The 15,856-nt window shown below is 39.9% G+C and overlaps 1 protein-coding gene across 3 annotated transcripts in view; it reads left to right on the top strand.

Annotated features, from left to right (window-relative positions):
* LOC108719284 (brefeldin A-inhibited guanine nucleotide-exchange protein 1) overlaps positions 1-13,259 on the top strand; it is a 94,763-nt gene extending 81,504 nt beyond the window's left edge. For all 3 annotated transcript variants that reach the window (XM_018268066.2, XM_041566468.1, XM_041566469.1), the window contains 10 exons: positions 1,957-2,086; positions 3,481-3,616; positions 5,787-5,925; positions 6,539-6,611; positions 7,576-7,708; positions 9,728-9,867; positions 10,233-10,404; positions 10,789-10,927; positions 11,566-11,683; positions 11,875-13,259. In XM_018268066.2, the coding sequence (XP_018123555.1) occupies positions 1,957-2,086; positions 3,481-3,616; positions 5,787-5,925; positions 6,539-6,611; positions 7,576-7,708; positions 9,728-9,867; positions 10,233-10,404; positions 10,789-10,927; positions 11,566-11,683; positions 11,875-12,102 (1,408 nt within the window). In that variant the 3' untranslated portion in view covers positions 12,103-13,259. The remainder of the gene's footprint in view (positions 1-1,956; positions 2,087-3,480; positions 3,617-5,786; positions 5,926-6,538; positions 6,612-7,575; positions 7,709-9,727; positions 9,868-10,232; positions 10,405-10,788; positions 10,928-11,565; positions 11,684-11,874) is intronic.
* Positions 13,260-15,856: the final 2,597 nt, after the last annotated feature.

The following is a 15,856-nucleotide window of genomic DNA, read 5'->3' as shown; positions in this document are numbered from 1 at the left end:
TCTCCAATAAATTCTGCTGCCATTGCGTTGCTACTGAAACGTTGGAACCAATAAACCTACATTTTGTTGCTGAAACCTTTGCCTCAAAACTTCCTTGGAGTGCTGTCAACTCACCTTGGTATCTATTTGTATTCGGACTGGCACCCAGGTTCTATTTTATACTAGTGGTGTACGCTCTGCCTGCATGTTATATAGTGAATAAAGTACCCCCTCTTGTAAAATATAAGGATATTATAAGTTACCGAGGCCGAGTGTTTTTATACAAGTCATGGAACTTCTAATATCCTCATATTTTGCAACTGGGGGTAATTTATTTATTATAATACACACGTTTCAGTGAGTCATGTGACAGAAATGACATCAGAACTCACCGTTTATAACTGATGACATCAGAACTCATCGTTTATAAGGATATAATTTACAAGATATTCATGGCTTTTGTCCATTATATATTTATACTGTATATAGTACTTTGACAAAGTGTTCATTTTTGTCTTTCTAATAATGTTAATGGGTTGCTTCCTAGATGGATACAGCTGCATATATGATAGGAATATATTGTATCAAACACAAAGCCACTGCTTTCTAGCAGCTGTATCCAGTTATTGCAGTGGTATCTGTACAGCTACTTGCTCTGTATATTAGACCCCAGACCTAGTGCTGCAGGAATAGTTTAAAGGGATACTGTCATGGGAAAACATGTTTTTTTCAAAACACATAAGTTAATAGTGCTGCTCCAGCAAAATGGCATATAAAAAAATCTGTTTGCTCTTTTTAGAAATGGATTCCAGTGCAGAAGTCTGCTGGAGTAGCACTATTAACTGATGCGTTTTCCCATGACAGTATCCCTTTAACAATCTCTCTTTATGCTCCACTATAACCCCAGCATGTTTTGTCATAGTTTCAATTGCATATATATAAGCCCCACAATTAGACGCCTTATATCACTTCTTTGTACAACATAACATCAATGTTCATCAAGACCTGACTGCTTCCACAAAACAGCACTACCAGTTTAACGCCTCCAGGCTTGCACTGACAGAATCATTATGCAGCCTCATACACTACAAAGAGAGAGTCAGAGTCTTGAGAACTGCCAGAGCTGTCAGTCCAGGCTATTAGAAATTGAGCCGTTTAGAGCTATAAACAATGCTGCAATGTAAAAAAAACTCGCATAATATTATAAGGCAACAACAGCTCTAGTAGAAAGTGTTAAGGATTATTGGACTACAAAACCTCCATACAAATATGCATTCTTTGAAACTACTTGGGCTTTTTATCATGAGATACTGTATGCAATTGTTCCTTTATTTTCATTTAACTCTTTTAAAGTGTTTACAGATAAATCGTACGGCAACCTCTCAGGTCACCGACTTTCTGCATGGGCAGGTATTAAGTTATGCACAGGGAACAAATTGCCTTTATAAGAATTCTCACATAGGAATTACATTTGTCCTTGTATTAAAGGAGTAGTTCAATAAGTCTTCATTGATTTCTAATAGTTTTTGAATGATTTGTTGCCTTCTTCCGACTCTTTCCAGCTTTTTAAAGCAGGTCAATGGCCCCAGCAGCCAAAAACTATTGCTCTGTGAGGCTACAATTTTATTATTATTATTTTATTACTTATCTTTCTGTTCAGCCCCTCTCCTATTTATATTCCAGTATCTCATTCAAACCACAGCCTGGCTGGGTAATTTGTACACTAGCAATCAGCTGCTAAAATGCCAAACTCTAGAGCTGACGAATACAAAGCTAAATAATTCAGAAACCACAGAAAATAAAAAGTGAAGACAAATTGCAAATTATCTAAGAATATAAATCTCTATATTCATCATCATACTATAATGTTCATTTTAATCCAATTTGAGCTAAAGAGTTGACAAAGCAGATTATAACAGATACTTGTGACTGTAAATTACACTGTTTGCTCACACAAGTGAAATTCTTCATTTGCAGAGGTCTGACTGTCATGTTCGAGGTGATGAAAACCTATGGGCACACGTTTGAAAAGCACTGGTGGCAAGACTTGTTCAGGATTGTCTTTAGGATATTTGATAACATGAAACTTCCAGAGCAGCAAACTGAGGTAAGACCCCTGGGAACCTCTTTCAGGCAGGCCAGACACCAAACTATAGAGAAAAAACATGGCATCATTATAAAATATATGTTTGAGCATATATTTGACTTGGGGCAGCTTGGAAATATTGACAATATGTCTAGCCCCATGTCAGATTTCAAAATTGAATATAAAAAAATCTGTTTGCTCTTTTGAGAAATGGATTTCAGTGCAGAATTCTGCTGGAGCAGCACTATTAACTGATTCATTTTTTCCCTTGACAGTATCCCTTTAAAAGACAACGAAAGCTAAATCCTAAATAAAGTTCTATCACAAGGCTAGTATACTAATTACTTACAGAACATAGTAAATGCTGTCTTCCTGGTGTCTAGTAGCAGGAACTGCGCTCTGATTAGAATGTAGCGTAGGGCTCCAGTGATGTCACAGAATTTGCAGGCAGCTTCCTCCCTGCTGCCCGAGGCAGCCTTGAGTCACGTTTGCCACATTCTATTCTTTTGCGCAAGCTTCTGAGGCTGAGCTTTCCTCCGATGTAAGATGACGCGCATGCAGATCAGCTATGGGCGAGTCTTCATTGACCACTGTACACATGCCACCTAACCAATCAGCAATGCTCAATCGTTTCTTTTTTATTACTGAAGGGAACAGCTACCTGGCAGCATTGAGCGCTTGTGGTGCGATGTGAGGGGACATTTTTTAAATCAGCGGTTTTACATTTGCAGCGCGCCTAATAAACATTGGTGGACAGTGGAATTAACTTACTGTGTACACGAGATTATGTTGTGCACATTCACTGATTAGGTGTGCGCTCTCGCTGCCTGAGGTGAAGGAAGCTTCTAATCCATAAGCAAGATGGCCACCGCGTTGTTCCAAAGCAGAGCAGAACATCAAACATGATTTTATGCTTTTATATTCAGATTGCTGAGCAGAAAATATAGCGATTAAGGTCATCAATGTGAGTACTTTAGATTTTTGCCTTTCCTTCTCCTTTAAAATAAGGGAAATGCACCCATTGAAATGCATTACTAATTGGTGGGACCACAAATATATAAATGTAAATTGTGGGAAAAATCGGGGTACTTCAAATCGAGGTTTACTGTATCACTGTTTGGCTTGTAGCGAAAGATTCTCAATATAAACTGAGCTATATAGTGTAACCCTAGAATCCGCGTACGGCAAGTGAGAGAACTGCCTATCCCTGTGTCTCAGCAGCAGTTTGGAACTTCCCATTGTAAAGACAAGCGTTCTGCATTTGAAAGAAGAATAAAAGCAGCCAAAGTTTCAGAAAATATTGTTGAAGCGAAAGAAATCCATATTATACTGCCTTTTCATTATTCCAGTAAATAGGCCTCATTATGAAATTCCTCCCTTAGTTACAGACTTTTGTTTGTGTTTGTTCTGTTCAGAAGGCGGAATGGATGACTACTACATGCAACCATGCCCTCTATGCAATTTGTGATGTGTTTACACAGTACTTTGAGGTACTCAGCGATGTGCTGCTGGATGATATCTTTGCACAGCTCTACTGGTGTGTGCAGCAAGGTAAGCAATACCTAGAACAATTAATGACTGTTGTTTTTTGTCTTGAACAGCCAACACACATTTCAGCCAGTTTCAGACTATATTCAGACTATATTCAAATCACGAGGCCTTATATTGGTTGCTGTTTTTGCCTGAAAATCCTCAGATTATTAGGTGGAAATCCATTAGCAGCTAAACAAAATTTGATTAGACAGGTTAGAAAAGCTGCTGATATCATCAGAAGTATAAACTCACCAGCCAATCGGTATTGCCCAGTCGTGAGATATGTTAGCATACAAAACATTAGGCTTGCTAACTTGATTGATAATTATACATCCAAAACTTGTTTTATAGCTGTTTTGTGTTACAATGATGTTAAATGGGTGGTTCACCTTCAAGTTAACATTTAGTATGTTGTAGAATAACCATAATAATTCCAAGTAACTTTTCAATTGGTCTGCAGTTTTTCTTTTTTTGAATGAATTGCCTACTTCTTCTGACTCTCTCCAACTTTCAAACGGGGTGACTGACCCCATCTAAAAACAAATGCTCTGTAAGGCTACAAATGTTTCTATTCAGGCGTCTCCTATTCACATCCGAGTCTCTTCTTTAAAATAAATGCATGGTTACTAAGGTCATTTGGACCCTAGCAACCAGATCAATGAAATTGCAAACTGGAGAACTGCTAAATAAAAAAGCTAAATAACTCGAAAACCACAAATAATGATAAATGAAAACCAACTGCAAATCATGGAATATCACTCTCTACATCATACTGAAAGTTAATTTAAAGGTGAACAACCCCTTTAAGGTGCATCTATACATGGCTAGGGTTCCCATCTCATTCTTCTGAATCCAACCCTGCATGAAAGATTAATATTCATTAGTAATATGTTCATCCTGGTTCAAAGCTGCTTGGTGAAACACACATCAGACTTGTATTCTTATCAGTGTAAAGCCCCACACAATATGTCTTTGTGTCGTGTATTAAATGAATAACATAAAGCATTGGTAGAAGAGACTAAGCAGTAGGGTTGCCAGCTCACTGACTTAAACCTGGACACATGCTATCATTATATTATATGGCAGATTAGCAGCTGTGCAAGGTAAATGTAATTGCTGTATAAGATTTAATGCAGTAGTTTAAGTGTTGTCTTCATTTGTTTAATGCAGTCCTGCATGTTTGGACTGCCCCTAGCAAGCAATTGCCTTTTAAACAATTAGGAGCTTTGTGTTTTACGTGAAAAAGATGAAAAAATCAGTTGGGCTTGTGGCAGTTTTGCTATGCACATATATTACTGTTATGGCTGGCCAGCCTGTGCGTTGATTGTAGCACAACATGATATTATTTCGCCATATTATACTTGGCTTATGTCCCCCATACACATGCAGTACAGGCCATAGACCAGCTCAAACCCACACAGGACATTGTTCCAATTGCTCATTCACTTCATTGAAGTTGGCCTGAATAACTGGCCCAGTGTGAGGTTGTGTGTCCGGGTTTTAGAATTCTAGCACAGGATTTTTCATCTTCAAGCTAGAGGTGAAGGATCCCCAACTGTCAGTTGTCGGATGAAACCTCTTCAGCCCACCAGAGAACCTGACATCAAGACCCAACTTTCACACCAGTAAGATGTAATCAGGGCTAAGTTTTATATGTGATTCATATGATTGAAATGAAAAAGGACCGAACTGCCCTTGACTGGGACCCCAGGGCTGCCCGGGAGATTCTCTGGTGTTCTGTAAAGGACAGTCAGGTCCTGGCAACTTTTTTTGAAAGATTTATTTATCTTTATTGCTTTTTCTAAATGTTTTTAGACAGGTAAGAGAGAAGATGAAGAGGGTATAGAAAAAAGAGTGTAGAAACTTCAGAAGAACCTGAGGTAGAGAAAAGTGGGGAAGGGATGGGCCCACTTTAGGTGTCTCAAAAACAAATTAAAGTCGTGGTTGCTGTTGCCTTCCAGGTCATCAGCATGGCTTTTTTGGCAAATAGAAGAAACTGGGAAGTTATTACTAGTAAGCAGAGTTCGGGGGATCGTACGTTGCGGACCCACAGCTTGACTTCAGAATATTTCAATATCTCTATCCAAAATGGTCCTGCCAACTTTAGTGGAAGATAATTATATTATAAGAAATAATAAATATGCTGTGCCACAAGCTTCCCCGCTAATAAATTATATTGTACTTGCAGACAATGAACAGCTCGCTCGCTCCGGCACCAACTGCTTAGAGAATGTTGTTATTCTAAATGGAGAAAAATTTACCTTGGAAATCTGGGACAAAACTTGCAACTGTATGCTGGACATCTTCAAAACCACAATCCCTCATTCGTAAGTTCTCTTGGTGCTTACAAATCCTTCTGCTGGAGTGGCTATTCACATATGCTGAGAAATAAACACAAATCAAATGAAAAAATAAATATAATGACAGAAAATCTTTGAGAAAATAATTAATTGTATCTTCAGTAACAATTAAAAGCTCTGTCAACGCTTTAACAACAAACCAGGCGGCACTGGAATGCAGAATATGGCTTATTACACTAAGATTATTTATTGGCTGAAAGAGTGAAATCAAACCAGGGATGATGGTGTCACTGTTCAAATGAGAAGGACCCTGTGAATTAGTGACAGTAATATGGCATTCACATATTAAATATAATTCCCCAGCCAAGACGTATAGGGTCAGATTTGTCCATTTTGAGTCCATTATGGAGAGCTTTGTCTTGGCCTTGATATCAAGCTGTCCGTCTTTCCCTTTCTTCCTATAATTTTCTATCCTCATTGACACAAGCAATAATTACTCCTGTCCTCACAAACCCAGCCGTCTTCCCAGCTCTCCTTCCAACTACAGTCCCTTGGAATGAAGTGATGAACATAAGTACTTATAAAAATATTTATATATATAAAAGAGTTGGTACAATTGCTTTCATTTTCTGGCTATTAGATTGCTGACATGGAAACCCGCAGGAGGAGACGCAGAACTGAGCTCACAGGCTGACAGCAGGGACAAGCAAGCGGTGAGAATTCTATGTTTCCAGTAAAAGACTTGCTGTGGAAGTGACTGTTTTTCATTGCCTACCCTGCTCTATTTAAAATATTATTAAATTATTACGAAAATAAATGTATTAAGCAGTGAGTGCCTTAGTCTCCACTAATTCATAGCTTAGTGCCATTTAGCCACATCCAATCTGATAAAGTCATGTGCATTAAAGGGCACCTATCACACCCAAAATCAAACACATACAGTATTAACAATCTGACCAGTACAACATAAACACGTTTAATCAAACTACATATATAATATATATATAGTTTGAAAAAAAACTGCAGGTTTTAAAAAATCCCTTACTTTGTCATATGGGTTCTTTCACTGAGGGAGGCCATACTGAGACTATAACAGAGACTATAATATGCAAATTTCAGGAGCATGCTCAGATTGTAACACTGCCTTGAGTATTCTACCTAGAATGCCTTATTTTATTAAACTCCTCCACTAGAAGTATCGGGAGATTTTCCTATCTTGTCCCCTGCTGGTGATGTTATTATGCAAATGAAGGACATACACTAACTTCCAGCAGGTGGCAGCACTACTGAACAGCAGCTAACACAGAGGTTTGGCTGATTTGAAAATAGCTTAGAAGGGTTGATAAGGAACAAGGAATTTCAACTGAGCATGTGCGAAATTTCAGAGCTACAGTTGGCTGTGAATATATAGGTAGGCGGAGCCAGTGAAATCCAAGATGCCTGCCTCAGCTAGAACTGCAGGGGAGATCTTGCAGAAGGAATAGTGAGCTGATCATTTAAATTATACAAACAATTCTAACTGTTTTAAAAATCGGATCTCTTGAACATTGACATAGTGTACTTACTTAGGAAATGATTTTAGTTATGATTGGTGCCCTTTAAGGTCTCTTATAAAGTGAACAGGATGATATATCTGATGCTGGAGTGGCTTCATGTTGTTTGATGTGTCTTCCGTAGGATTCCGTGTCACAGAAATCTGTGGATATCCATGAATGTATCCAGCCTCGCACAGCCGACAGCAGGAGAAGTATCCAGGCTCAAGTTTCCCCTTTGTTCCTAGAGGAGGGGCACTGTGCAAGGCCTGGTGCAAGTAAGTATAATAGGATAGCAGTTATCCACACTGTTTACATACATATGCTCTTGGACAGCAGGGTTTCTCTTTCCGAGGAGATGCCTAAGCTTTTGCCGTGAATAAAAGATCATTTATTAAGTAACTTCACAATGTGTGACCCTGAGCATGAACCTGTTGTTACACTGTGAAGGTGCAAAACCAGACCTACACAGAGTTAGGCCCATAAATATTTGGACAGAGACAACTTTTTTCTAATTTTGGTTCTGTACAGTACCACAAAATTTTTTAAATGAAACAACTGCAGACTTTCAGCTTTAATTCAGTGGGTTGAACAAAAAGATTGCATAAAAATGTGAGGAACTAAAGCTTTTTTTTAACACAATCACTTCATTTCTGGGGCTCAAAAGTAATTGGACAATTGACTCAAAGGCTATTTCATGTCAGGTGTGGGCAATTCCTTCATATGTCTATCAATGAAGCAGATAAAGCCCTGGAGTTGATTTGAGGGGGGGGGTTCTTGTATGTGGAAGATTTTGATGTGGACAGACAACATGCAGTCAAAGGAGCTCTCCATGCAGGTGAAACAAGCCACCTTTAAGCTGCAAAAACAGAAAAAACCCATCCGAGAAATTGTTACAATATTAGAAGTGGCAAAATCGACAGTTTGGTGCATCCTGAGAAAAAAAAAACACTGGTGAACTCAGAAGAAGTGGTGGATGATCAAAGAATCATTTCCACGGTGAAGAGAAACCCCTTCACAACAGCCAAACAAGTGAACAACACTCTCCAGGAGGTAGGCGTATCGATATCCAAGTCTACCATAAAGAGAAGACTGCATGAAAGTAAATACAGAGGGTGCACTGCAAGGTGCAAGCCACTCATAAGCATCAAGAATAGAAAGGCTATATAGGACTTTGCTAAAAAAAAAAACATCTAAAAAAGCCAGCACAGTTCTGGAAAAAAGTTCTTTGGACAGATGAAAACAAGATCAACCTCTACCAGAATGATGGCAAGAAAAAAGTATTGAGAAGGCATGGAACAGCTCATGATCCAAAGCATACCACATCTCTATAAAACATGGGGGAGGCAGTGTGATGGCTTGGTTGTGCATGGCTGCCAGTGGCACTGAGACACTAGTGTTTATCCATGATGTGACACAGACAGAAGCAGCCGAATGAATTCTGAGGTGTTCAGAGACATTGTCTGCTCAAATCCAGCTAAATGCAGTCACATTGATTGGGAGGCGTTTCATAATACAGATGGACAATGACCCAAAACATACAGCCAAAGCACATCCACACCAAAAGGACCGCTCTGAGTTTACCCTCCTTCTGGCTGCTCCAATCCCTCCTCGCAAGGTGCTCTGTCCGCAGCGTCCCCACCGCCAAATTTCAATTCACAGCCAAAAGAATGGACGGCACTCCACTCGAGGAGGAAGCAAGCTCCATTGCAGGCTCCTACAAGGATCAAAAACCCAGGAGTTTATTAAAGCAAAGAAGTGGAATATTCTTGAATGACCAAGTCAGTCACCTGATCTGAACCCAATTGAGCTGCATTTCACTTGTTGAAGACTAAACTTAGAACAGAAAGGCCCACAAACAAACAGCAAGTGAAAGCCGATGCAGTAAAGGGCTGGCAGAGCATTAAAAAGGAGGAAACCCAGAATCTGGTGATGTCCATGAGTTCAAGACTTCTGGCTGTCATTGCCAGCAAAGGGTTTTCAACCAAGTATTAGAAATAAACATTTTATTTTCAGTTTTCCTAATTTGTCCAATTCTTTTTTAGCCCCTGAAATGAAGTGATTGTGTTAAAAAAAAGTCTTTAGTTCCTTGCATTTTTATGGAATCTTTTTGTTCCACCCACTGAAGCTGGAAGTCTGCAGTTCAACTGCATCTGAGTTGTTTAATTTACAATTCATTGTGGTAATGTACAGAACCAAAGTAAGAAAAAAGTTGCCTGTCCAAAGATTTATGGGCCTAACTGTATATTTCCTGTATGTCACCATAATAATAATGGTCCTTTGGTTGTCTGTTCCAGGAGTGGCCGAGCAGCGGTTATTTGCAGCCTTACTGATTAAATGTGTGGTGCAGCTGGAGCTGATACAGACCATCGACAACATTGTGTTCTTCCCTGCGACCAGTAGAAAAGAAGATGCAGAGAATCTGGCTGCAGCACAGGTGCTTGATATATAGTTTTAGCATATAGCTACACATTTGGGAGGATGTCATTATTTCATATTTGGAATAGTCCAAATTTTAGCAGCACCGTGGTGCACATATCTTGTTTGGTTTAGCCCAAATATGAATCAGCAAAATAAGTACCAGGCAAGAGCCCAAGAACACAGTTTGGCTGTTTGGGGCAGAAGTTCTGCAGAGGAAACCTTTATTTAACATATATACGCTGTGCAGATCCCTTATTGGATAATAAGAAATTAAATACAATGCAATGAGGTGTTTTGTAAAACTGGCAAAATAAAAAATAGATGTAAAACTGTGTGGCTGCCAATAGGAGCTGACTGCGTTGTGTTGTGTCTCCGCTACAGAGGGATGCAGTACATTTCCATGTTCATCATGTGGACACTCAGGATCAAGGCATGTATCGCTTCCTCACATCCCAACAGCTTTTCAAACTCCTGGACTGTCTGCTGGAGTCTCACAGATTTGCAAAAGCCTTTAATTTCAGTAATGAGCAAAGGACTGCTCTGTGGAAGGCAGGTGAGCATGAGTTGTTCTCCAGGCAGAGCTAATGGGGGTTTTTACACAAAAGAAGGACTGAGGAGCCTTGGGTGCAGCTTTCTGGTGGATCTCCCTCCCTTGCCCAGTTATAAACACTGGGCAAAATTACGCCCGTGCAGTAACCCATGGCAACCAATACCATGTTTGATTTTATATTTGCAGCTAATCACAGATTGGTTGCTATGGGTGACTGCACAGGTGCTAATTTGCCCAGTATGGGTATAAGGCCTTACTACATCTCATACAAAGGGACTCTGGCTCTTCCAGCTGCTTCGGATTCACTGAATCAGTTGTTGTGGGCTTAGAACAGCTCAGGATTGCTGAATTGCATGGCATAAATATGCATTTTGTTTTTTCCATTAGGCTTCAAAGGGAAATCAAAACCCAATCTCCTGAAACAAGAGACCAGCAGCCTGGCCTGTGGCTTGCGCATTCTGTTCCGCATGTACATGGACGACAGCCGAAGCGATGCCTGGGATGAAGTTCAGCATCGATTGCTTAAGTGAGTATAATGCTACCAGCATGCTAAAAATACTGTGCTAGCGATTTCATTAGATATTGTGCTCATACCCAGTGCATTGTTTGTTTGTTTGCATTCATGCATAGGAGTGGGTACTGCCATTGTCTCCCAGAGTCTCCTCTCTGTGGCTGTCACTGCTATTAGAAAATTAATTTCTTATGATCACACATAGAGGGACGTCTTCTAGTACAGGTATGGGACCTGTTATCCAGAATGCTCGGGACCTGGGGATTTCAAGATAACGGATCTTTCCATGATTTGGATCTTCATACCTTAAGTCTACTAGAAAATCATGTAAACATTAAATAAACCCAATAGGCTGGTTTTGCTTCCAATAAGGATTAATTATATCTTAGTTGGGATCAAGTACAAGGTTGAGTTATATTATTACAGAGAAAAAAGAAATCATTTTTTAAAAAATTGGATTATTTTGATAGAATTGAGTCTATGGGAGTCAGGCATTCCCTAATTCTGCGCTTTCTGGATAACGGGTTTCTGGATAATGGATCCTATACCTGCATGTGAATAGCACGACAACTACGTGAAATGAATGTGTATGAGAATAACAAGCTAATAATGATTCAGCAAAGTTACTGATGTGCAATTTACTTCCCCCACAGTGTTTGTAGCGAGGCCCTGAGTTACTTTCTGACCCTGACATCTGAGAGTCACAGAGAGGCCTGGACTAATCTGCTGCTGCTCTTCTTAACCAAAGTCCTGAAGATTAGTGACGAACGGGTAATTATTCTTGTAATTATTCTAAACACAGCGTGATCTTCATGTTTTGTATCATATTGATCTCATTAGATCTGGGGAGATTCCTCGCTCACACAGGGCTAAGGATGAGTTTAAAGGCAAAGTATAAGCAGTAATGTGTCCCCCTGTAGTGTATATTGAGAATAACATCTGAAATGTGTTTCCTCTTCCAGTTTAAAGCTCACGCGTCCTGTTATTACCCTCTGCTCTGCGAGATAATCCAGTTTGACCTCATCCCGGAGCTGCGCACTATCCTACGAAGGTTCTTCCACCGGATCGGCCTTGTTTTTAAAATCTCCCTCCCGCAAGAGCCCCAAAGAGTAGAAGGAAAGTCGGAAGCAACCGACTCCCAGTATCCAGAAGAGAGGAGGAAGGAGACCGTCCAGCCAGAAAACTTTTGAACTGAGACTCTTTTTCTACCGCTGTTTGATTGGCTCTGTAGCATCGGCCACTTTGTGACTTCACAACACTCCAGACTGTGTGTTAGGGGTATTTATCCTCTCTCTCCCTCTCTCTCTTTCTTTCTCTCTGTCTCTCTCTTTCTCTGTCTTTCTCTTTCTCTGTCTTTCTCTCTCTGTGTCTTTCTCTCTCTCTGTCTCTCTCTCTTTCTCTGTCTCTCTGCCTTTCAACAACAGGATCACTTCCAGCACAGAGCTGGGGTTTCACCGTGAAAGGCTTTGGCACCATGAAGTGGTGGGGGGAGCAGTATATAATAAGGCTTATTTGTGTGGGGGAAAAGATGTAACGGTTTTGTGGTCCCAATTAATGTTTTAAATTGAGCGAATTAACTCTTTATTGTGGGAAGATCCATAAGGAATCATGATTGGCCGTTTCTACGTCTGGCAGGAGTCCGCCTCCATAACGGAAACCGTCTTAAAACACTACATTAAGATCTTCCTGCAATATTTTATTTCCTAATTTCTCACTGATTTGCTGCAAATCCCATTATTTTATTGTCCATTGAATGCACTAGGTTTTTTTTGTTGAGATTTAAGATGTATTTTTTTAGTTTTTTTTCTGTGATTCTATTTTAGCCCTAATGAAACTGCTGCTGACTTTCCCAAGCAGAGGATGATGACATTATATTGGAATAAATGATCTGTACAAATAATAATGGCAGGGCTTGGAATAAACAAAGAGCAATGAAATATATAAATAAATATAAGTATATCTTCTCTGGTGGCCTGGGGCTGGAATCACTGGGCAAGCCCTGCTCTCGTCTGCTGTTAAAGTTACGTTCTTTTGTTTGATGTAGATTTCACTCTGTACAGATATTAGTGTAACATTAAAGTCACGGATCGGCCTCGTTTGGCCTAAGGAAAGGGAAATTGATTGGGAAATCTCACTACTGTGAATGGTGCTCCGGCGGGAAGGAGGTAACGGTTGCAGCTGACAAGCATTCCTTATTGCAGTGGATGTAGAATTACTGGACAAATGTATATGGTACCGACCTGTAAAGTTTTCTATGTAAAAATTCTGTACAACTTTCTGTACAATATCGGTTCTCATCTGGCATATTATAATCAGGTTGTAGGTCAATAAAGTTTTTGAATTCTTTCATCATTGCAAACTCAACAATGCCCCAGTTTCTCATGTATGTATATAAATATATACAGTGCAACCACCACCCGAGAGCAGGGGACCAGAAGTTAAGCGGCAACATTATTACAGGGGGTAGAGCCATATTGGTGGAGAGGGGGCAGTGCAGGGGACCCTTTGTCTTTCATAATCCTTTAAGTGGATTCTCTCATGAGTTTTATGATGTTTTTATTTCTAAATTACACCGTTTACACTGCAAATAATTCACTCTACAATATAAAATTTCATTCCTGAACCAGCAAGTGTATGTTTTTTAGTTGTAATATTGGCGTGTAGGCGCCATCTCAGGTCTTTTTGCCTGGTCATGTGCTTTCAGAAAGAGCCAGCACTTTAGGATGGAATTGCTTTCTGACAGGCTGTTGTTTCTCCTACTCAATGTAACTGAAGGTGTCTCAGTGGGACCTGGATTTTACTATTGAGTGCTGTTCTTATATCTACCAGGCAGCTGTTATCTTGTGTTAGGGAGCTACTATCTGGTTACATTCCCATTGTTCTGTTGTTAGGCTGCTGGGGCGGAGGGGTTTGCAGTACAGCAGTAAAGAGTGACTGAAGTTTATCAGAGCCCCATGTCAGATTTCAAAATTAAATATAAAAAAATCTGTTTGCTCTTTTGAGAAACGGATTTCAGTGCAGAATTCTGCTGGAGCAGCACTATTAACTGATGCGTTTTGGAAAAAAAACAAATTTCCCATGACAGTATCCCTTTAACTAGGAAAATTCTGTCCTACTTTTTGTATGTAGTGTAATTTCTCTTTCCGGGATTCCGGAGACACAATGGGTTGATCGCCACTTCTAATCAGCTAGAACACGCTGTTTTCCTTTCCCTCATTCCTGGGCTCCGTAAACAGCATACACCATAGAAACTACCAAAGTTATCTTGGGATTGTACTAAGGGACAGAGTATTATAAACGTTGTTTATAGAGAGAGATGAATGTGTCTGTTCAGGACCATGTTGCAGCTCTACTACCACCTCAAAGAAACCCTCCTCCCCTTTAACTACCCAAGAAGTAGACATAGCACTGACTATTAATTGTGCCCTTACATCTGATTAGTCTAGCTGACACAATAACGATGTAGAAAGTTATGTCCCTTGGTAACTTAGTGTGAACATCTTGTAATGGTATAGTCGAAGTTCTGGTAATAACCTAAATATTGTTATTAAGTCCCATGGAGGAGAAAATGATCTGGCTTTAGCTTTTCCATTGTCAAGCCAGATTCTTTAATACGTTCGTTTTGGCAAAAAATCTTAGTCCCTACTCTAAAGGCACCTGTAATAAGACCTTTATCCAGACCTGATTGTACAATCCTAAAATCCTACGGTTTCTCACTTAAATGAATTTCTTCCCCAAAACCATTCCACCAATTTGTTCCAAATTCTGTAGCATGTATTTCTAGAAGTTCACTTTGTAGCACAGAGAGTCAAAATAACTTACTCATTGAGCCCTTGACTCAATCTAAGTCTTGCAACTTGCAAATGATATGACCGAGGATCAGGATGGAGAAGATGAACCTGGTGTAGAAGAAAGTTCTATTGGAGGACATTCTGGTGTGAATTGGATGGAAACCAGATCCCACTAGGCCAGTAGGGGGCAACCCGAATCACTGTTACCTGTTCCACCTAGATCCTTCTGAGCAAAGGTAACATTATTAAGAATAGTATAAGCTAGGTTGAAATTGCATTGTGCTATTAAGGCATCCTACTGCCTATGAGACTCTCATTAGATAACATAAAAGTTCAAACTTTCTTTTTGTTAGAGTTTCCCAAATCTGAAAGTTAGAGTTCAGCTCCAATTCTCCAGAGTCTATTTGGGCATGACTAATTGGGGACATCTTGTTTAGAAGAAAGATGTTCTTGGTACCACCTTGTCTCTTTATTTATATGAATTGTGCAGCCTGTATGAAAAGGAATGTCTCCTGAGACACGGGGCAAACCTTTAAGGCTCAGATTTATTAAAGGAGAAGGAAAGGTTATAACTAAGTAAGCCTTATCAGAAAGGTCCACCTAAATATACCAGTAAACCCTCAAAGTAATTCTGCTCTGAGTCCTCTGTCAAAAGAAACACTGCATTTCTTTCCTTCTATTGTGTACTCATGGGCTTCTGTATCAGACTTACTGCCTTTAACTTAAACCTCCTTGCTCCTCTCCCCCCCCGTTCTCTGCTCTAATCTGAGCTCAGAGCTATAAGTGAGCAGGGAGAGACTCAGGCAGGAAGTGATGTCACACCAAGCTAATATGTCAGCTGCTATCCTAAACAACCAGAGAGCTTCTAGAGCTTTTTGCTCAGGTATGGTAAAACATTCTACAGAATAAATGTTGCATTCTAGCTTGCACTATTGCAGCTAATCTATTGGCAATAAAATGCCTCCATAGCTTTCCTTCTCCTTTAAGGTTCGAGTTGTGTTTTCCATGAAAATTTTAGTTTTTGAGTTGATTTTTTTGTTAAAACTCACATTTTCAGGGGGCGTGGTTATGATGCGGACTTGAGTAGTCGCAACTTTCTAGGGCTTTGCTCCCGGCGACTCCTGTAAGCAATTTTTAGCCCTTACCCAGACAC

This window comes from Xenopus laevis, chromosome 6L, assembly GCF_017654675.1.
Source record: "Xenopus laevis strain J_2021 chromosome 6L, Xenopus_laevis_v10.1, whole genome shotgun sequence".
NCBI classification, from domain to species: domain Eukaryota; kingdom Metazoa; phylum Chordata; class Amphibia; order Anura; family Pipidae; genus Xenopus; species Xenopus laevis.
This window is presented reverse-complemented; position numbering and strand designations above follow the sequence as displayed.